General features: G+C 37.0%; 1 protein-coding gene across 11 annotated transcripts in view; it reads right to left on the bottom strand.

The window, feature by feature from the left end:
• The window catches only part of ADK (adenosine kinase), a 634,537-nt gene that overhangs the window by 70,081 nt on the left and 540,435 nt on the right, over nt 1–24,021 (bottom strand). For all 11 annotated transcript variants that reach the window (XM_072628114.1, XM_072628109.1, XM_072628112.1 and 8 more), the window contains one exon: nt 3,639–3,674. In XM_072628114.1, coding sequence (XP_072484215.1) covers nt 3,639–3,674 — 36 coding nt within the window. The remainder of the gene's footprint in view (nt 1–3,638; nt 3,675–24,021) is intronic.

Consider the following 24,021-nt stretch of genomic DNA (forward strand, 5'->3'; position numbering starts at 1 on the left):
ATGTAATTGAGACTGGAAGGATTTACTCCATCATCCTACAGGCATAGAGTCACTCTGCATGGCTTTCCTCTCCTGCTATTTGTGGGGGGAATTTCTGGAGGCCAGGACACTTTTCTCAGGAATTCTCTTGGATTTTTTGAATCATGGTGCTTCAGGGCTCTCTGTGGCTCTTCCTGAACTGTGTTCCTTCAGGTGTACAAGCAGGTGAACGAGTGGGAAGGTTTCTGGTCACAGACTGTGGGCTGGGTATGAAAATACACTCCAGGGATCCACAAAGTAGGCTGCTACATCTTACAGAACCACTGCCACTGAGTCAGACAGATGTGACTCGGAGCAAGAGAAAACAAACTGTCCAGCAGAGAAAATGTGACCTCTCTTAATCACTCAGCACATGCTCTGTTCACAGACAAGGATAAAATCAAGTACTTTTGTACCGGAGCTTTTGTGAACTTTTCCCCTCTTCTTATTTTATTTAAAACAATTTTTAATAAAGATTTTAAAGGCTTCTATAAATGGAACATACTTTTAAGTTGCCCAATTTTATCTGATGTAAGTTCTAAAAATATAAATCTTTAATCATCACATCCTCAAAATAAGGTATATTTTAAAAATCATTCCCATTTGAACTGAGTTTCTAGAATAATAAAAGACCTTATGAAACTTTACCCCCAAGTATTGTCATTTTAAATTCTTAGCAGGGCTGTCATTTAAATCAGGTACCAAGCAATTTTCCACCACTTCCATAAAAATACCCTCTCTTTTCTGCTTTTTGCTCTGCCCAGCTCCCGTTCTTATCTCATTCTCCAGTACCCTGCTAGCTGACTTTTTCTTTTACTGTAAATTACTGAATCCATTTTAGAGATTGAAGATTTTTTTTTAAAAGAAGCACTATCCAAAATTTACAAAGATGCTAAGTAGAATGTCAGGAACAACAGCACTCTGGACATTTTCTGATGATTAAACATGTTATTATTTTTTTTTAATCTGAGTCACTCTTTCAGCAGATAGATCATTGGCAGACAAACTCAATGGTTCTGGGATCCAACTGGGACTAATTCTTGGTGAATACAAATTACAATTGAAGAAGAGGATACAGAGACAGTGGTGCTGAAAAGGATAAATGCTTTCCTTCTTCCCTTTCTTCTTGAGTCTACAGGTTACAGTATTTTGCTCTCTGACAAAATTCAGAGGAAAGAGGAAGGAAGACAGAGTCCACAGACACCCAAAAGGCTTGAGATGCATGATAAGATCTCACAGTATTTAAGATTGTTTGGTTGAAGTGGCCTGTGCTTGTTTGTTTCTCAGCAATGCTGAGCCCTTAAGCTAATGCTTCCATATGATTGCTTGCTGGATGTGACATTATGAAATCACTGAGCTTCTCCCACATGCAATAAGTGTTGTTATTAATAAAATGCCCAATTGAGGTTATTCTACTCGTGGCTCATGTTTACACAGTTTGGTTTTTTGCTAACCCAGGGAGAGAGAGAAAACACTGTCACTGATAACACTGTAAATTTGTCAATCTCACATATCACTGTCAATACAACTGACAGGTCAGTTTTTGCCCTGTAAAGAGCTAATCAAGTAAAGAATCATAATCACTGTGTACTTTCCTAGGTGCTATAATCAAACATGGCAGATATAAGATGACCAGAGGAAGCCACACTGGCATCTCTAAGTACTAATGGAAAAGCTAATGACAGTGGTTAGCAGACAACAGCAGGAAGAGTGTGTCACTAAAACTGAATTTAAACCAGGCACATTCAGAACTTGAACTCGAGGGCAATGCAAATATAAAATGGGCAAGCTTAATAAACTATTTCCTCTTTTTTATTGCCTAGCTACTTTGGGATCACGCTCATTTATTATGTTACACATTATACTTCTAAGCATCTATAAAATGTGTTTTATTTGATAGAACAAATCCAAGTACATTTTTAAAAACACAAGATACAATAGAAAAGGAGCCTGACAGAAAAACAGAGATCTGCATTCCACAAGCTTCTATCTATTGAAGATTTCTGATGTATGTATTAACCGAGGGAATCTATTTTTAATGACAATTTTTCATCACCATCACCACCATCTCAAACTTTTAAAAACTCTATCAGGAATATTGGTATTCTTATGATTAAGCGTTTGTCCACACAGAGGAACATTCTTCTGGCTGCATTTATCTTGCTGGTCTATTACTGTTTGAGAAATTATAAAGTGAAACAAAATATGAAGAAAAATGAGTGAATGCTCTTCTCCATCAAGGAGACTACCTTGAAACAAATGTACAAACACCTACTAAACCAGCACCTCAGTTCTCCCAAGGCAAGCTTCCAGGAAGCAACGTCCAGGATTTGGAACCAGAATTCCCAGGGAGTTCTCTAGGAGATATGTGACCTTTGGCATCTAAGTGATCACTTACCCCACCCCCGGCCTCTTCATCCTCATCTGGGTTTGGTTGTCAAGCATAGTGAGGTAGGTGAAACCTATGCGTCCTCTGAGAGCAGTTTCCAGGAATGGAAACAATTAGCCATTTCTGCCTTTTAATATCAAGATCACCACAAACTCACACACCAAACTGGGCTCAAACTGGGCTATGCTAATATCCCTCTGTCAATCTCTGGTGGCCTCCTTGGGTGGCAGGAATATAAGGTGAGGGTTTGTGTATCCTTCTCTAGTCCCCCCCACTGCTCAGATTTAAACAATTTCTTTATTATTTAACATTTGGGCTGAATGGCATACTAAGGTATTGTACAGAACACAGAATTATACACAGACCTGCCCACTCAATCTGACAGTCAGAATGGATTTCCTCCCCCTCGGTTAACCTGGCTTCAAATTAGGAGCTGTGTTTTCCAACATCATATTGTGAGGCTATATTCCATAGCTAATCATTTGGCAATGGCTGCAATCTGATTGGAGTCAATAACAACCCCAGAGAGCCTCTTGAAGAAATATCTCGTCAAGATTAAAAACTCACAGACAAGAAGAATTGGGGCTTTGTACATCATTCCTGAACACCAGTGCTCTTCAGTTAATCTATGATTGGGGTGGCAGCGGTGATCCAATTTCTGTGTATTTTATATTATGTAACCTCCACCCCCTCCCCCAAACCCCAGACAGGCAGTTTATGTAAGTAGGGGTTTAAATTAATCAGTTCCTAACAACTTTAAATACAACCTTTCTGAAATTAATTTGCATAATGAGAATGCATATGTGGCAGGGTTGAAGTTATTTAAACAGCGTCCTATTCCATGCTTTTAGTCTTGCCCCACCACCGCTGCAGCCGCGGATCTTCATGGAGTGTAATGCAGCTAATGAGGTAGCTTTTTAACTGAGCCAACTGACAGGCCCCATATCTGCAGAGGCAGCTTGAAATCGTGCCCAACCTCTTGGCTTCCCAAGAGGCTTTTCAAAATTCAATAAATAACATCTGTAGGCGATGTTGGGTGCAGACCTAGCAGAGTGCGTCATAACACTGTGCTGGCAGAACAAAGAAACCATGACGACTGCCAGGTTTCCATGGCAACGGCGGTGCAGCTCGGGGAGTATAATAGCACATCAATCACTGTCCAAAAGAACTTCATTATCAGCAAGAAAAAACCTTTAGGATCTGTTTAGTGTGCAATTGTGGGTTAACTCACCTCGAAGCCTTGCTCTCTAGCAAAAGTGGCGGCTTCCTGAAATAAAAAAAAAAGGAACAGTTAATTATAAAGTGCTAGATAATGAAGAAATAACCCATGCTGAAGAGCATCCAAGCCATCTTCCTTTGACACAATTATCTCCATATACCCAGAGAGTGCCATTTTGATGCTGGTATTGAAAAGATTTCCCCCGCCCTCCCTGCCGCCCCTGCCCAAGGTAACAGAACCACCATGGACCTCATAAGTGCAAGTGAAGAAGATGGAAGACATGTTTTCATGGGGATGCCCCATTGAGCGTAGGTGATCTGACCTCAATCAGTGAAGACAACCACTTCAAACCAGAGAAACGCGCTGACAACTACACCTTTAATCACAAACAAGACCACTGTGGTCTTACTATGTGACCTTAGATGCCCAGAAGTTAAACCTAAAAATATCCTGGTCTCATGGGTTTAAAAGAAATCTTAATGCTAATGGCACAATCCAAGGGACATTACAAAATATGTAATGTCTTAATCACAGGTGAAAGCAATATAACAAATGGCAAGATGCATCCAGGCAGTCAACCCCTTTCTTTTTATTACTGATCAAACCTGTTTGTTTCATGCCCATATTTTAAAATCCAAGGCTGATAAAAAATGGTAGCAATTTCACTTCCCAATCTGCTTCTCTCTTTAATATGAAAAAATATTGCAGACAACTGTCAAGAGCCTTTACATCTTAACTTACATTCCTCCAAATTATCTCTGCCAAGAGATATTAATAGAAGGATGGGCTTTGAGCCTAACAGGGTAGTGAGTAGATCCAATGCGACTGAAATAACTGCTTCTCCAAACCATGTAAGGGAGAAAGGAGAATCTAGGTTGAGACCACCACTTTCAGTACTACCTATGTGTTAGATAACACACTAGCAAAACCTTGAGTGGGAGGGAGGGGGTGCATGCACCCCCTCCCTCCCAGCAGAATCATACAGATTGGATCTGGAGGACCATTTTGAGAATTTGAAAAGGGCAAAATGGATGATTACAGCTGGACATTGAAGTTAATACAAAGTGATAAGCTGAAAAGCACAACTCCTCAGGCTGCTTGCTAGAGAAACATGAGGCTGACCAGGTTAGTCTAAGGTGATGCTGATCTCCTAGCCCTCCCCGCCCCAAAAAAAGCTGAATCGCAGCCTTGACAAGTGGGTCCAAGCAAGGTTAGCCACTTGGACAATTTATTTACAATAGCATTCCTTCTTGTACATCACACAGTCAATGACATTTGCTGGCCTAGCTGTCAAGGAAGAGTGGAAGGATCAAACTCTATCAATGCCATGTTTTCCTAAGCTGCCATGTGATTAGCTAAAGCTCATTCTCATATAAAAAGACAACTTGAAAGGCCCCATTAGAACTATTTATTTACACAGAACTTCATTATGGGCATGGAAGACTTCCAGAGGACTGAGACACAAGGGTAAGAGAGGGAATTTGGGGAGTCAGGAGGGGGATAAAACTGTAATAAAACACAATGCTCAAGCACAAATCAAAACAAACAAGAAAGGATCATACAAGGGTCACACAAAATCAGGTAAATTGAGAGACCAGTTGTATCAAAGCATTACCTACTACAAGTCATTTGCTGCTTTAACTATCACTAAGCTAGAATAACAGTAACAGCAAAGGATTCTAAGGAACAGTGATACAAGCATATTTTTCATTGGGGAAAGGAGGTATTTGGAAAAGCTTAATTCCATTTTCTATCTCAGAGTCCCCTAAAATGGCAAGGACTATGGGCCCTGTCATCAGAATGGTTAAGCACTTGTTCTGTGCCTTCAAAACATCTTATCTTTGGACTTCCTCCCACCTTCCTTTGATCTTGGGTCTGGAGTCCTCATCACTCCATTAGAGAAGGCAGATGGCTCTTATCCCCGCAGACTTTCCCATAGCTCACTCTGATCTGAAGGTGTTTTTGGGAAGTAAAAAAAATTATTTTATTTTCCCCTTTCAATCAAACTCAGCAACACCGGGACAGTTTGGCACTGTGAGGATTTTAAGCAGAATTCTAATTTTGGGGCATTAAAGGCCAAAGAGTACTGGGGGTGTGGATGGAGCTGTAACTTTGGGCAAAGAAGTAAGAGAGGTTCCAAACATTAGGGGTACTTCCAAAAGAATTAACCAGATCATAATGAAGAGGGCTTTCCAGTGTCTTTTCATAGTAAAAGTGAGAAAAGGAAACGAGTGGTTCCCATCTGTGCTGCCTGGGGCACCACAGACTGAATTTCCCATATCTAATAAAGCAGTCAGGTCGAAATCCAACCCTGGAGTGGCCGTGACATGTGGAGAATAGCTGAGGTTAGGAAAGGGAAGCAAGGCGGTTCCTAATGGAGGTGATTATCCATGTGATAATCATTATATTTAAAGGGTTTCCATTTTGGATCAGACATTAAAAAAAAAATCACAAAGGAGGAGGGATTAAGGAAATAAACAAGCTTCCCAGAAGCTTTTGCTCCCCTGGGAGAGCAGCAGCTCCATCCATGCGTGACATGCAACAACAGAAAAGCCAAACAGGCCAGGGAAGAAAATTTCTTAGGGGGCTGGATTTCACATCCATGCCCCTTTCCATTTTGAAAACTTTCCCTATGATTTCATCTCTCTCAGGCAGGTCACATTTTTGGAATCAGCTCCCATTGTCATTTAGGCTGTAATACAGTATTATTTGAGGTTTACAAAGAGCGCTATCCCCATAATATGTCTTTTACAACAACAGAGACATTTTTTTCTTTCTGGAATTGGCTGTTGTGAATAAAATGACATATAATTAATGCCTCAGATCCTCATCTATACCATACCATTTAGGACTTATACATCACAGTAGGTTTGCTGCCTCTGAGATCAGGCTGAAAATAGCAATGGGGAGCCAAGAGAAAAGTGTGGCCTCCGAAAAGCCTAACTGAGGTGCTGGCTGTTTTCTTAAAGAGGATATCTGAAAATTAATAGAAAGTGAAAACTACGTATGCATGCTTATATAAAAAGCTATTTTAAAGGGATTAGTATAAGACTACTAAATAGAATACACATCCTTTTAAAGAAGAACACTGTTCAGTGTACAGAGAAAAGGAGACAGTTTCATTATATGTATGTGTACATACATATGGGCATATATATATAAATGTAAAGACAACTTCCATTAGTATAAAATGGAAAAAAACTTAACCTCCTTTTGCTTTTATATGCATTTCAGGTAATACTACAGGGCTTATTTAAAAAAAAACAAAACAGAACTACCTCTTACATAGCTGAGGCTCACCTCAAAGCCTGCTCAGCTTCTTAGCTCTGGACTGTGAATGCATCCTTATGTCAAAGGTTCTTTGTTTTTTTAAAGCTAGGTAATCAAACACCAGAGATGAAGTGTAGAGTAGTGGATAGAAAACTAGCATCAGACTCAGAAAGCCCTGAGTTCAAGGCCAGCCTCTGAACCTTGCTGCCTATGTGACCCTGGGCAAGTCACCCTCAGTGCCCCAAGGTCACTCTCCAAGACTCTGAACTACAGACAAGGTCCTGATAGACTTTGGCAGAGGAAGCTCATCACCTAGAACTCCTCCTCCTAATAAAAGCACAGGCAAACATCTTCAAAGAAAATGGTCTATGATCTGATAGAGGCAGCTGACTCAAAGCCTGAACATGGTCATGCCAGCCTGGCAATGCTAGTTGGGAGCAGGGAATACAAACTGCCATAAAACAAGGATTGCTTTTTGAGGAATCAGATTGAGATCTACAATTATCTAACTTCCTGAATTTTGGCTTACAGGATCCGAGCCTTAGGAGTAGAAGGAATCTTAGAGTTTAGTGAATACAACACTTCACTGGACAGGTAAGGAAAATGAGGCAGAGAGAGCTTAAATGACTTGGATAGGGTCATATAGACAATAAGCGACTGAGAAGGGACTCTATCTTAATTCAGCACTCTATCCACTCTGCCAACTAGCTGCAATATATCAATTATACTAGGGCTGGAGGACATATGAGGATAAAGAAGACAGGATCCCTGACCTCTAGCAGCTTATGAGAAAGTAAATTAAGAGGCCAAGATTCCCTCTTGGAGAAAATTCCAGGTCCCTAGAATATGGCCCATCTGATGTTTTTCTTAGAAATATCCCCTGAGAAATTTCAGTTCACTGTGGAGGAAGTAAGGATTTAAATTCCCCAGAGAACAAACACCAAGGAACATAAACATTACCAGTGAGAGTAGGGATTGCATAAAACTCAAATTAATTTCCTGTAAGACAAGCTGTCAATAGCTGCCTCAGGAAGTCAACACTTTTTCTCCTCTTCAGAATTCTTCCTTGCTTCTCACTCCATACTACACACATACTACACACCATCTCTCAAAGACTTCAGTCAAGGTCTAATGTAATTGAAGTTATCACTCTGATTTTCAGTCTTTTCTCTATGTTTGTTGCACCTGTATCTCATACCTTCTCTGGACTTGACTATGGATTTGAGGACCTTATTTGGAAAGGCTATATTTTTGTTTACAAAAACAAAGAGATAGTGTCTGTAAAGACATCCCATTTTTTTTTAACGTCAAGAAAGAATGTGAAAGCAATGTTTCACACAGATAATCCTTCTGGTCTAAGGATAATTTAGAGTTGACTGCCCTATCTTTATGCTTTTGGATTGTTGATTATGGTTAATCATCTCTTCCATAGAAATTTTATTCATTAGGAAATATTTGTTGGAGCTATGCCTTTTTAATTTTTTTTTTTTTGGCAACAAGTTCAGGTTTTAAGTACAGCATACTATGGATCTTCATCTCAAACAACAGTGTTTTAGGCTTAAATCAGAATCCTCCAGAAAAGACAAATCACTGACTTCAAATCTAATGTTATTACAAACAAGTTTTGCAAAACTGCAGCAATGATATACCTCCACGTCATTTTGAAATTTTATGATAAAGAAAACTACCTATTGTTAATTTATCCCCATCACATTATCTCTATCCATTGATCTACACATTACAATGGAAGAAATATGTTCTCTAGGTTTCAACACATTTTCTCATTCTGGACTTTGCAGCTGGGATGAACTTTTGGTCATACAAAACGTCACTTAATTTATACATTTTCTAGTGGGAATTCATCAATAATGTTGCTTCTTTTTTAAGGAGAAAATTTAACTTGAAAATCAAGCAAAATAAACAAAGACCAGAGCAAGCGCATGAAGAAAAATAGAATGTAGGGAAATCCTTGAGCAATTTCATATATATAAAAAAGGTTTGTAATACATTTTTCAATGTTTGTAATCGAGAGCTTTTTGAAGGTTTTTATCTCGCTCTCTGACATTTACTACCACATTCCCTGTTTAAGGGATGCCAAAGAGAAATATTATTTAACATTTATTGAGTGCCAAAATTGTGTTCAGTGATGTATAGATATAAAGACAGAGGTGTAAATAAAGTAGATTTGTAATAAAAATTATACAGATAACCAAGATACAAAGCCAAAAAGTGAGGCTTGGTCGACAGTATACTCAATTTTTAATTCTTTTTTTTCTTAAACTTTTCACATTTGAGAAAATAAGATGTTGAAGAAAGCACATTATCAAAATGTGAACTACTAAGCCATATTGAGTTTGAGCATATCCAACATAACTTCTCTGGGAAACAGAAGTGATTCAGTGTACAAAGGAGATACTCAGAGTGTTAGCTTTGGATTTCAGCTGAAAAGAGATCTTTCTGGATCTGTTTTTTCCCCCCCTTGGTCATGTCTAAAGCCAGGTTAACCCAGAAAAAACAGATACAGGGATGAATGATGTCACTAAAGGACATCAAGTTTCTGGAGCCGATCATTTATATAACCAGAAGGCTGCATTTGTTATCACCTAGAAAGTAGTACAAAATGCATAGTGATCCATCCCCAGTCTGGAGTATCAGTAGGCACTTGCTTTACATGGGACATTAAAATAGACTTTTAAAATCTGCTGAAACAACAGCAATATAAATCAAGCCCATATAACTCTGCTGTTTGTAAGAAGTCTGAAACCATCACACCCACTATCAGAAGGCTATTAACTTGGTTATAGAAAATTCAAGTTGACTAGATGTCTAGAAAAGCTTGAAGCACACCCTATCTGTGCTTTCTCATCCTTCTAGAAGCTCTCTGAATTGAGGCTGCTGAACCAGACCTTAAATTTTCTCTATCTTTAGTCATAAGGATGAAAACACTGCGCAGTTATGGTCTCTGATAAAACCCACTCAGCTGTGACTCATTTTTTATCTATGTCTCCTTCAGAAAGCTAGCGTAGTATAATGGAAATGGTGTTTTATCTGGATCTGAGAACACCTAGGGTCTTCATCAATGTCACTGATGTAGAAAGGGGAGAACTCTGAAAGATAAGATGGGATTGCTTATAGAACTTGCTAAAAAACTAGGATTTTAAAAGGACAGCTGATCATCACTATTCTTTGATATGGTTCTGGAAATGCTAACTGTTGGAATGAGAAAAGATAAGGAAATTCAGGAAAGGAATAAAGGCAAAGAAACAACATTATTACATTTTATAGATATAATCATTTAATTGGAGAACGCAAGAAATTCAATTAAAATTAATTTGAAGAATAACCAGTAAAATAGCAGGATTTAAAAATGATTAAATTACCACTTATTTTTATTTTGCAACAAAACCCAGCAAGAAAAAAGAGAAAAAAGAAATTCCACTAAAATGCCTATGAAACAGAAAATATCTGAGAGGCCACGTACCAACATACACACAGGAATTAAATGAATACAACTACAAAACATTCTCTACAGAAATAGAAGACTTAAATAACTAGAAAGATATTAATTGCTCATGGTTGGGCTGTGCTAATATAATAAAAATGACTACACTACCTAAATTAATTTATAGATCTAGTGTCATGCCAATTAAATGACCAACGTCATACTTTATACAATTAAATGAAATAATAAAGTCACCTGGAGGAACAGAAGGTCAAGAATCTCAATGGAAATATGAAAAGAAAGAGAGAAGGATAGGAGGGGATGTCTAGCAGGACCATATCTCAAATTACATAACACAAACGTAATGATCAAAACTATTTGATCCTGGTTTTGAAAAACTGATCAGTAGAACAGAGAAAAATCAAAAGAAATCAAACATACTACCAAAATATTTGATAAAGTCAGAGATACCAATTATTGAGATAAAGACATTATTAGAAAACAACTGCTAGGGAAAAATGGAAAGCAACTGATCAGTAAGGAACTAGGCTTAAACCATTTCACAACGTATATCACAAAAAACTCCAAATGCATGCCATCAGTTAAGTATAAAAGATCTTATAAACAGATTAGAGAGAGGGGAACAGAAAGAGATGCTATTCACAACTATGAATCTGGAAGAGTTATTCATTAAACAACAGAAAGGATTACAGGATATAAAATAGCCAATTTTTATTATGTAAAAATGAAAAGTTTTTACACAAATAAAATCAATGCACTTAGAATTAGAAGAAAAACAGTTAATAGGGGAAAATTTTTGCAAAAAAAATCTCCATGCAAGGTCTGATATTAAAGGTATACAGGGAAGTGATACATGTACATATGTGAACGAGAGCCATTTCCCATAGAGAAATTGTCAAGGGATATGAATAGGAAACTTTTCAAATAAAGGAACAGGAAATTTTCAAAAGGAAGAGTCATATGGGGAAAAAAAGTCCACTCCACATAAATAGCGATAAGAGGAATACAAATTAAAACAGTTCTGAAGTTCTATATCATACCCTTGAGATTAGTAAAGATGAGAAAAAGGGATAATGACAATTGTTGGAGGAGTTGTGGAAGGACAGGCACACTAATGCAATGTTGGTTAAATTAGAAATTGATCCAACCATTCTGGAAAACAATTTGAAATTACAACCCCAAAGTTGTTCAACTGCATACTTTTTGACCCAGGGATACCATTAAAAAGCATATACTAATGAAGTTCAAAGACAAAGAAGACCATCTTGTGTGTATAAAAATATCTAAAGTGGCATTTTTTTGTTCTATCAAACAACTGGAAACAAGGTGGATGCCCATCCACTGGAGGAAGGCAGGCTGAAAAAAACATGGTGTATGACTATTACAGAATACCATAGTGCCTTAAGAAATGACAAAAGGATGACTTCTGAGAGTCGTGGGCAGACATGCATAGGTCCACAGGATTACAGACTTGGAGCTGGAAGGAACCTTAGAGGTGAATGAGTCTAAGCCCCTTGATTTACAGATTAGGAGAAAGAGACCACAGAAAGGTGAAATGCCCCTTCCCAGGTTGATGCACCTGATATGTAATGTGGCATCTGAACCTAGGTCTTCCTGATTCCAACTCCACTATACCATGTACCTCCTCAGTATGAACTGTGAATGCTGTGAGCACCATGAAATGAGCAGAACTAGAAAAAAAATATAATACCAACAATAATATAAAACACCTGTGAAAGAATTAAGAATTTTGATAAATGAAATGACAAAGCATTACTCCAGATAATGAAGGATGAAGCCTACAGGTTACTTATTGGCAAAGGGAGGGCTGTGTATATGCTGCAGAGGATGGGGGGTAAGGGTTGTGATAACAATGCAAAAGAAAAAAAAAGGAAGTATGTCAAAGATGTACTCATCTATTTCTCAGCCAGTATTAGATTCTTTTGGTGATTACCACTTTGTTATACAGTTTGAAATCTGCTATTGGTAGGCAACCTTCCTTCACTTTTTTTCCCCATTAATTCCCTTCATATTTTTGACCTTTTGCTCTTATAGATGAATTGTTATTATTTTTTCTAGCTCTATAAAATATACTTGGTAGTCTGCTTGGTATGACACTTAAGAAGAAAATTAATTTAGGTAGAATTGTCATTTTTATTATATTTACTCAGCTTACCCTTGTGCAATGAACATTTCTCCAATTTTGTTTAGATCTGTTTTTATTTGTGTGAAAAAAACTGTGTCCATACAGTTCCTGGGTCTGTCTTGGCAAACAGGCTTCCAAGTATTTTATGCTGTCTGCAGTTATTTTAAATGGGATTTCTCTTTCTATCTCTTGCTGCTGGACTTGGTTGGTAATATATAGAGTTGTTTCACAACTGGTTTCTTTAGTTGATTCTCTTAAGATTCTCTAACTATATAATCATATCATATGCAGAGTGATAGTTCTGTTTTCTTTTTGCCTATTCTAATGCCTTCAATTTCTTTTTCTTGACATTGCTATAGCTAACATTTCCAGTAAAATATTGATTAATACTGGTGATAATAGACATCTTTGTTTCACCACTGAGCCTACTGCGAAGGCTTCTAGCTTAACCTTGTTACAGATAATGTTTGCTGATGATTTTAGATAGATATGCTTATCATCTTAAGGAAGGTTCCATTTATTCCTGTGCTCTCTATTGCTTTTTTTTTAAAAGAGGAATGATTGTTGTATTTTGTCAAAAGTTTTTCCAGCATCTATTAAGATAATCATGTGAATTTTGTGATTTATATGGTCAGTTATGCTATTAGTTTTCCTAATGAACAAGCCCTACATTCCTGGCATAAATCCCACCTGGTCATAGTGTATGTGCCTACATTTTAATAAAGCATTTGTATCCATAAAGCACTTGACGAGTTGGAAAGATGAGCTGAATCTATATAGATGGAACTTAATAAAAAGAAGTGTAAAGTTCTACATTTAAGTTCAAAATTGACTTCATAAACAGGATAGGGAAATATGATGAGACAATAAATAGTTCCTGTGAAAAAGATCTTGAAGGTTTAATATAGATTATATAGCTTAGTGTCCAAGTGTTCTGCTCATTTCTGCAGTAGTGAGTTCAAGTCCAAACAATACAATATAGAAAGCACACTGATGAACTGGAGAACAACCAGGAGAATAGGGGCCTGAAGATGATATCCTTACAGTACTGGCTGAAGGAATTTGGATTATCTACTTAAAAATATTTGAGGATAGCAAGATAGGCATCTTCAAGAATTTGAAGAGTTATCACATTTTGAGATGAGGAATTTGACTCGTTCTTCTTGGCTCCTAAGAAAAAAGCAGAGCAACAGAAGGAAGTAGCAAAAAGAAAACCCAAACTTAGGGTTGACATGAGGATAATATTTCTAACAATCAAGAGTTATTTAAAAGCAAGAACAAGCTGCTTTAGCAGGTCTTGAGTTCCTATTCACTAGAAGTTTTCCAGTACAGACTTGATGAAGACTTCATAGAGGAGCTGTTCCAATATGGGTTCGATTGGGTAACTTTGAGGTTCCTTTTGACTCTATGATTTTCTGAATTCCTGTCTTCAATACTTACAAGCGGCCACAAATTTGTGAAGCCTCATTTTCCTCATCAGTAAAAGGGACGTATGAATACCTGACCTCTTTGCATAGCAGTTTTTTACTATATATTGAGTTAAATCCCGTAAGTCTTTATTAAGAGCCTATTTGCCAAGTACTGTGTTGGTGGAGGGGGATCCAAAATAGAAAATAAAACAGTCCTTCAAGGGACTTCTTTATGAGCTATTAATATTGCATACTTCATATGGCAAATAATTTTACAACTGATACGTTGCTTTATTCTAAAGTCATTTTCACAAATGTTTTGTGGCTCTCCAATTATCTTATAATTTCTAGGCAGAAAGTAACCATGTCTCATCTATGTTTGCATTCATCTATAGCATCCAATAGAAGGTTCGGCACACATGATGCTCTGTAAGCCCCTTTGACTGGATGATCTATTTTCAAAACCTGTCCTTCTCTCACATTGGGCTCACATTATCATTTGCTTAATCTTACTTGGATTAGAATTCAATTTCAATTTTTTATTGTTATAGAATCCACCCTCATTTCTGGACAGCCAAAAAGTCATGTTTTCCCCTTCTCCTTCATTTTCATTGTCAAACTCAGTACATTGTATTCTTCTGTATATCTGACAGAGTCCCTACAGGTCAATGATGTGCTTTTATATTTATCCCCAGTAGTCCACCTTCACTTCTGTCTTTGATGTATCTTTTAAATTATCTGAGCTTGTTGATGATTTCCTTATGCACCTTTATTAATCTTTTCAGAGAATTCTCATTTTTCTTCCTCACTGGAATAATTTGTACTTGAGTCTTTAGAACTTGATTTTTGAGGATGCCTCATTGCTCTTGGGCCAGTTTCCCTTTTCATGATACTACTGAATCATGTCTATCCTCCTGAAACCCTTTGGGATCTATTTTCCTCAGATCTAGGATGTATGTTAGACTGGACATCACTTTTTTCCCCCTTCATTGTCAACAACTCTATTGCAGAATGGTGACCCATGCCCCAAAAGCTCTTGTCATTTTTGTTTCACGACTATCTAATCCTTACTGGTTGAAATCAGGGGTAGAATAGCATTTTCCTCATCTTTTCCTTCAATTGTTGAAAGAGGAAATTTTCTTTAAATCAGGTCATGAAAGTAGTCACTACCTCTGATTTTGGCAGATAAAGAATCAGTGTTTTTCCTGAGGGTTAAAAGTTCCCCATGGTTAGACTTTTGTATGCAGTTGGTGGTGCTGTGGATAGAGTGCTGGACCTGGAATCAGAAAGACCTGAGTTCAAATTCACTCTCAGATACTTTCTACTATGTGAACCTAGGCAAATCACTTTACTTTTGTTTCCTCAACTGTAAAATGGGGATAACAACAACACCTAACTCTCAGGGTTGTTGTGAGGATGGGATGAGATAATAGTTGTAAAGTTCTCTGCCAAACAACTATAAATGTTAGAGCAAGTATTTTGTGCAGGTTTATGTTTTGCTTCCCAAACTCTTCATCTAATTCCTCCTTCTGTCCATGTGGTCTGCTACCCATGTCTGCTGCATTGCTTCTGCTTGTTCCTTTGCTTTGGTTCCTCAACCATATGCTTTGCACCATATTCTTTACATTTTCCAGATTTTCTCCTATGAGTATACAGTCCTGATATACAATGCTACTCTACCCCTCATTTTATCTGTTCTTTTCCTCCTGAATAAGGTACAAACCCTTCCAGAGGAAAAATCCTACAAAGTCTTAGTGGTACTTATGAGGCCAAATTTACCTCCACATATTAAGATCATTAGTTGGGTCTTTTCTGTGATCCATATTTTGTGTATTTGTATATAGACAGCTAAGACAATGGAGTTTTATTGCTGTCTTCTCTTCTGCTATTCTTACAGCAATATATTCAAAAATATATAGAAATATTCAAATTCAAATATATTCAATATATTCTTGTACTGTCTCTGATACTGGGTCTGGCAAATCTATGTAGTTTTTTCCTTCTTTCTTTTCTCTTTTCAGTTTAAAATAATTTTGATTAGGTTTGCAACACTCTAAGTAAATATGATTATGCCAGTTCTTAGGAAACGGAAGCGTTAGGGAAAGGGATCATTATCAGGTTAGCCCTGAGTACTGGCATTTGCACCCTTAAAGTATGTCAGTCAGTCGAGATGCATTTACTGACTACTTAGTATTGCTAAGCACTGGGCTACAAAGTACAAGAAAACACAATTTCTGTTTTCAAGGAACTAATTTTCAAACAAAACAAAACAAAAGTTGCTTCAATCTATATTCACTCACCATCAGTTCTTTCTTTGGGGATGGATAGCATTTTTCATCCTAAACCTTTTGGAGTTGTCTTGGATCATTGTACTGCTGAGAATAGCTAAGCCATTCACAGCTGATCATCTTATAATATTGCTGTTACTTTATACCTAGTACATTTCACTTTGTATCAACTCATGTAAGTCTTTGTAGGTTTTTCTGAGAGCATTCTGCTCATCAGTTTTTATAGTACAATGGTATTCCATCATAATTACATACTACAACTTATTCAGCCATTCCCTACTTTAGGTGTATCCCCTCAATTTCTAATTCTTTACCCCAAGAAAAGAGCTATCAACATTTTTGTACATATAGGTCCTTTTCCTTTTTGTTTTTTATCTCTTTTGGGATACATACCTAGTAGTGTTGCTATGTTAAAGAGTATGTATGGTTTTATAGCCCTAGCGGTATGTTTCACAGGCACCTTCTTAGGATAAAGAAGTCAAAGAAGACTCTGAGCTACATGGACTTAACTACTGGGAAAAGCCTGATTCAAAAGGAGAAGAGCCAGAGTTAATAAACAGGCAGGCAGTAAATGTTCAGGGAATGAATGAATAAATGTATACACATTGTGGCAGGTAGCCCCTTTGTACAAGGCTCTTTAGAAAAAAAAGGTCATTCTCTCCTGTTTGTCCCACCTCAATGTGCACAAGATGTTGTGGAGTTGACTGAGAAAGACACAGTGAAAGCCAGACATAGTGAAGTTCAGAATTTTAACAAAAGGCATTGGGGATATAGTAAGGTCAAATATGAAATTAGCAATGAAGACAAATCTATATTAGAAATCTCCATGGACAAACTGAAAAAAGAAATAAGAGCCTAAGAAAAAGAAAGCATCTAGAGGCTAATGTTTGGGCAACTTTAACAAAATTATGAAACACATGGATCAAAAGAAGGAAATTATTTCTTTTGTGAAAAGAAAGTATATTGGAAGAGGCTAAATATCCTAGACAGGTGGAAGAGGTCACATGGTTTTGCACTGTCCAACTCCACAAAAAGGGCTAATCAACATGACATGTAAATGGCCATCCAGCTATCAAAATGAACAGTTGTTGAGATCAGAATGACACAAACCAGCCAAAGTCAATTGTCCTAACGTCTATTTGTACTGTGTATTCTCCTTGACAGATGAGTAACACTTATTTGGCACCAACAGTGTGCTCAGTACTGCATTTAACCCAAGACAGGTGCCAATCCCAGAAACTAGGTATCTAATTTCAACGAAGCATATGAACAGGACAGATAGAAGAATAAAAGCCAACTGTCCTCACAAAAACAAATTCAATTCTTATCTTGCATTGCAATTTTATTATATGGAGAATAGCTTTTAAATAGATGAGTAGAGAGATCTTTCCATTATAAAGAGATTGTAGTTGAAATGGGGATATAGAGAACAATGAAATTTGAGCTATGCTTTCAAGGGAAGGAAGATTTCAGCTCAATTCAATGAAGTGTGCATTTATTAAATGCCTATTACGCACTAGGTAACATGAGAGACACTCGGGTTACAAGAACAAAAAAGCCCTTACCTTCAAGGAGCCTAATTACATTAAAGGGGATAAAACATCTATATAAGTAACTAAAAATAACTTATAGAGGTTCAGGGCACTGACAACTAGGAAAATCATAAAAACACTCCAGGAGACGGCATTCGAGGTGTTCTTGAAGAAAGTTCAGGATTCTCTTTGGAGATGAGGGGTTGGCACATTCTAGACAGGGGGACTACTCGTACAGACACAGAGATAAAAGATACGTTCTTGTATACAGGGAATAGCCATATTTATGGCTAGTTATAAACATATTTAATGCCTGTATGTATGTGTTTTCTCCCTGTTTCCCTACTGAGTAAGCTGCAGTGCTATACACAACCATGTGTGCATATTCTTTTCTTTTTGAACCGATACAAATGACAGTGAAGTTCAAGCGCTGTCTGCTTCATCCCACTATAAAAGTTTTTCTTTTATGTGAGAAAAATTTCCCCATTCTACTTCTCCCTTCCCTCTTCTCCCAGTATACCCCTCTAACAGCTTCAATTTTTTTTGAGATCACTCCAACATAACCGACTCACACCCATGCCTTCTGCCTATGTAAAGTGCTTTTAACTTTTCTAATAATTAGTTCTCAGGAGTTATATGTATCATCTTCTCATATAGGGATGTAAACAGTTTAACTTTATTGAGTCCCTTATTATTACTCTTCCATATTTACCTTTTTATTTTGTGTTTGAATGTCAAACTTTCTATTCAGCTGTTTCTTCCATCAGGGATGTTTGAAAGTTGTCTATTTCATTCAATATCCATATCCCCCACCTAAAGGATTACACTCAGTTTCACTGGGTAGGTGATTCATGCTTGTAATTCTAGCTCCTTTACCTTCCAGAATATCATGTTCCAAGCCCTTTACTCCTTTAATGTGGAAGCCACTAAATCTTGTGTGATCTTGACTGCAGATACATGATATCTGAATTGATTCTGGCTGCTTAAATATTTTCTCCTTGACTTGGGAGGTCTGGAATTTGGCTATAATATTCCTGAGAGTTTTCATTTTGGGATCTCTTTTAGGAGGTGGTTGATAGATTCGTTCAATTTCTATTTTAGCTTCTGGATCTAAGCCTCTGGATCAGAGCAGTTTTCCTTGATAATTTCTTGGCATATGAAATCAAGGCTCTTTTTTTGTTGACCATGACTTTCAGGTAGTAATAATTCTAATTATCTTTCCTCAATGTGTTTCCAAGTCAGTCCATTTTCTAATGTGATATTTCACGTTTTCTTCCTGTTTTATTAATTTGATTTTTGCTGTTTATTGATGTCTCATTTAGTCATTAGCTTTCACTTGCTCAATTCTAATTTTTAAGGATTTATTTTCTTCAGCGAGATTTTTTTTTTATTCTCCTTTTCCATTTGGCCAATTCCATTTTTTAAGGAGTTTTCTTCAGTGATTTTTATGTCTCTTTTTCCATATGGCGAATTGCATTTTTAAGATGTTGTTTTCTTTAGGATCTTTTTCTTAGTTTCCCTCTTTTACCAAGCTATTAATTCTCTTTTCATATATTTTTTATTTTGCTTCTCTCTCATTTCTTTTCCCAGTTTTTCCTCTACCACTCTCATCTTTTTAACTCTTCTAGGAATTTTTAAAATTTTTTCATTAATTTATTTTAAAATTAAATACACAATAAGAAAAAGAAACATAAACTTAAAGGCTAAAATTTAAAATCAAAATAAGAAAAAAAGGCATTGTCATGTGCACAGAACATAAGAGAGGTTTCAAAATATACAGCAATAAATGTTCATTTCAAGAAAGCCTATATAATAAATACTAACATTGTATTCAGGTTTTTTGGTTAATTCTCTTTTCATGATTTTTTTTTTTGCATCACTCATTTCTTTTCCTAATTTTCCCTCTATCATTCTTATTTCTTTAACTCTTCTAGGAATTCTTATTGGGTTTGGGTCCAGTTAACATTTTTTGGATGCTTTTTTGGTAGCTGTTTTCACATTATGGTCTTCTGCATTTATATCTTGGTCCTCCCAACCATCATAAAAGCTTTTTATGGTCAAATTCTTTTTATTGTTCGCTGATTTTTCTAGTCTTTTTGTTTTTAACTTTATGTTAAAGTTGGACCTAGGCATGGGGAGGCACTCTCCCAAACTTCAGGCTTTTTTATGCTGCTCTTTTCAGAGCTTCTGAAGTCTGCAAGTTTTTGGTGTTTCTAAGGTGGTGTGATTCTGGGAGAGAAATGGTGACTGCTCTACTGGTCTATACTCTGGTCTTTACTTCTTTACTTTGGTACTGTGACCAGGGTCCCTATTTCCCTTATTGACTCCCTATGCTCCTCTCTGCCCTGGAACTGGGAACCTGAATGTCTCTGGATTGAGAGCTCCTGAAACAGCTGCAGCCATTGCTGCTAGCATGTGTGGGCTCCAGACAGGCCTCCACCCCAGTGGAGAATTCTCCTGCCAACCTCTTAAGTTTTCTTAGGCTGAGAAAATATCTTACCCTGACTTTTTGTTGGCTCTGCTGCTTCAAAATTTGATTTGAGGTGTTATTTTAAAGTTGTTTGAAAGGGAATCTTGGGAAGTTCAGTTGGGTGGCTGCTCCTAATCTGCCATTTTGGTTCTGCCCCTCCTTCCTTTGATCTCGACACTATAAGGATGCCAGTGATGTGTGAGGTCTCTATAAGACCCCTGAATAGAAAGAATATAACTTAACAGAAAATTTAAACTAAGTTTCTGATCTGTTTCTTCAAGTTATTTGTGTGATCCCTACCTGGATCTATGTTTATAGTTAGTCTGCTCTGTGCAGTCATTCCAGAGAGAAGTAACATTCATTTGTTTCTCAAAGAGCATGAAAATAATCAGTATAACAGTTAGAACAATAAATATTTTGCCCTAAATTTTTATTATAATAATGTTTCCACAGATGTGTGCAGAATGGACACTACTGATGGATGCTGAATTTTAAAGAGGACATATAGCATCATGAAAAGGGTAAGAGCCAAAAGGTTTGGAGGAGAAGCAGCATCAGCAGCAAAACTGGCTTATGAAATGAGGCTAGTGAACAAATGAGACTCAACTCAGTAAGATTTGGTGGATTACCAACTGCATACTTATGACAGACTACTGTTTTACTTTGCTGACACACAATTTAATAAGTAAAATTACAGCAAGTAGGAGATTAATGTAAGTTGAAACCAGCTTGTAATGAACAATGATCCACTGTGCTGCATGTCTGAATTTGAAAATTATTCTTTTTTTGGTTTATCACAAATAAATGTAGTTATGTGGATACAAGTGGGTACATGTGAAATACAACCAATAAAACTTTACAAGGACTCAGGAAAGAGATAAGAAAGATACAAAGGGAAGATAATTTATCATCATCATCAACAACAACAACCTTATTTAAAACCAGACCTGTTATTTCATTGGTTACAGGAACCTCAGAGTGAGGACCTCCCTCTACGAAGGTATCTTAGAGAGGGAACAGGGAGATAATGTGATTTGACTAAGGACCCATGGCCAGTGTATGTCAAAAGTGAGACATGGATCCAAGGCCAGCTCTCTATCCATTATGCCATGTTGTCTCCACTTGATAAATTATCAATGTTATTATTATGATAAAGTTTATATTACATGTGAATTTTTATTTTATCAAAATGAATGGTTAGAGTTCTCCTCACCCCCATATCTTCTTGTCGATTCTTTTATTGGTACTTCTGAGAGGTTTTAAGTTTTAAGTTTTATGATAAAAGTTACTGTTAAAAAAAAAACTTTTCCATTTCTACAGAATACTGATCATGACTCCACATTATTGCAGACTATAATACAGCTGTAACTCATGTTACAATTGATTTTTCTTCCATAAAAGAGAGGGGAAAAATTCCACAAAACAAGAGGTAGTATAGAGTCAAGTCAACAACCAGCATTTATTAAGTATTTACTGTGGTGCCAGGCACTATACTGAGCATAGGGAATACAAAGCAAGCAAAAGTCAGTTTCTGCCCAAGAAGTTCACCATCTCCTAAAGCAGACAATGTGCCAACGACCACATCCCCAAAAGTATTAGACTGGGAAGGAGATCCATGGGCCAGTCTTATTTTTTGCACTAATCAGCTACTTAACTTGCATTACAGGGGTTCAATATTATGCTTGAGTAATGGTGAGTAGTGCTTCTCTCTAGGACTTCATCTTCATTTGTTGTGACAAAACTAAATTGGGAACCCACAGAATCATGTCCTCCCATGTCCTATGTGTGATAATGGAAGACCTGCCCATACCTGAACTTCATCTACTTCTTGAATTTTAGCAATTAAAACCATATGTTTATACACCAGGTAGGAGATGAAAAGCACTGCAGAAAATACAAGGCCTCTCAGAAGCATGACAACTCTAACAATACTTGGCAATCTGTATTTATTCTGCTTGGGCTCAGAGGGATGAATCAAGAGCAATGGGTGGAAGTTGCCAAGAAGAAGAAAAACTTCCTAAAATTTAGAACTATTGAACAGTAGAATAAAGTGCCCTGGGAGGTAGTGGGCAAGCCCTTTCTGGAGATCTTCAATGGTAGGCTGAATGATTGCTTTCTGAGCATACTGTAGAAGTATCTAGTTTACATATGGCTCAGCTTCATGACCACAAAGGTCTCTTTCCATTCTAAACATCCAAATTTCTTGTGAAATGTAACAGATGTGAGCAATCTGTTGACACCTGGTTGGACAACATGCCTTCTGATGTTTCTTTCAATTCTGGGATTTTGTGCAGATATTCTAGAAGGTAAAGGAATAGGGGGAAAAAACTAGACAAAGTCATGAGACCAAAAATCTCTTGGGTCTGCCACCAATTAGCTATATAACTTAGCAAAGGCACAAATCAATACATTTCAATTGAACAGGTATGTATAAAGTACCTGCTATGTCCAGAGGGATGTGCTGGGAAATGAAGACAAAGCTGATAACTAACCAGGGCCTGTCCTCAGGGAGCTTACATTCTGCTTACCCACTCAGTGCCTCTATCCCTCAAATGTTTGCAAATAAATGTCCACTAGGTTAATGCAATGACTAATTCATAGCTAAAGATTGCCATTTGCTTATGTTTCACATGTTTGCATGTGAAAAGTAAAGTTTGTTTTTTCAGGGAAGACTAGGGAAAACGATTCAACATTTCTTTCATAAGCCAGAATTTAAGAAACCTTTCTCCTTATTCACTGGTACTTAAAACAAACTCTTGCCAAGAAAAACAAATTGTAAAATATAGACTTTGGAAAATGTGAATCATCACCGGTAGAAAAACCCACATTTACTAATTATGTTGCTATTTCAAATGGTTGCTGAACCCCAGTTAAAATTAAACTCCAATTCAATAAGAATTTCTGATTTTACACATAGCATTTAAATATATTCTTACTTTAAAACAAAACCTATGTGACACAGTCTGTTTCTTAAACTGGAATAAAGGAAGAGTGGTAAGATGTGGAACCATAGGGAGGCCTGGAGGTGAAATAGAAGGCTGTGTAGCTGTAGATTTTTGTACATGAATGGTGGTATAATTAAGTCAAATTATCTTACAGGACATTTGTTTTTTAACTTATTGGGATTTTTAATTCTATAATAATATGAGGTGGTTCTTATTTCAAGGAAGAAAATAATGTTAGAAGAACTTGTGGAGGAAAAGTTTACATACAAGGTTAGGATATCTTTAAGTGATATGGAAATGCATGTCACTTACTTGAAAATAAGGGTGGCCTTCTGGATTTTATTTATTCCTCTTTTCAGATTTCTGGCCTGTCTTATTTGTAATCAAATCTAACAATTCACAAATAGCATTCTTTTAAGTTGGACCCTAGGCTGTTCAATTTCCCAACCTCTTGTGCTTTACTGCTGTCCCAAAATATTTCTCTACTTGTTTAAAAAATTATTTGTGCTCTAAGCAGCATCAATTAGAATAGCTGTGTTTCAAGCCTTGATTCTGCCCTTCTACTGTTACTATAATTGTTATGAAAATGTGGTTTCCTCAACTCAATCAGCACTTATTAACAGACTACCTCCAGCATGTGCCAATCTGTACTATTCATACAACTGTGTCAACACACAAATATGAGGTGAGTGATTTGTTGAGACTCTCCTACCTTCCCACCATGGGATCCTTCCCTCACTTGATGATCATTATGTCTGTCTAGTGACTTTGTGCTAATGTCCCCAGGGTAAAGATGTTCTGGGTATCCATGGGGGTTCTCTACCAGGCCTGCTCCTTGAAATTAGATTTCCCCTTGCTCCTAAATCTAGCCT

This window comes from Notamacropus eugenii, chromosome 1 (genome assembly GCF_028372415.1).
Source record: "Notamacropus eugenii isolate mMacEug1 chromosome 1, mMacEug1.pri_v2, whole genome shotgun sequence".
Lineage (NCBI taxonomy): Eukaryota > Metazoa > Chordata > Mammalia > Diprotodontia > Macropodidae > Notamacropus > Notamacropus eugenii.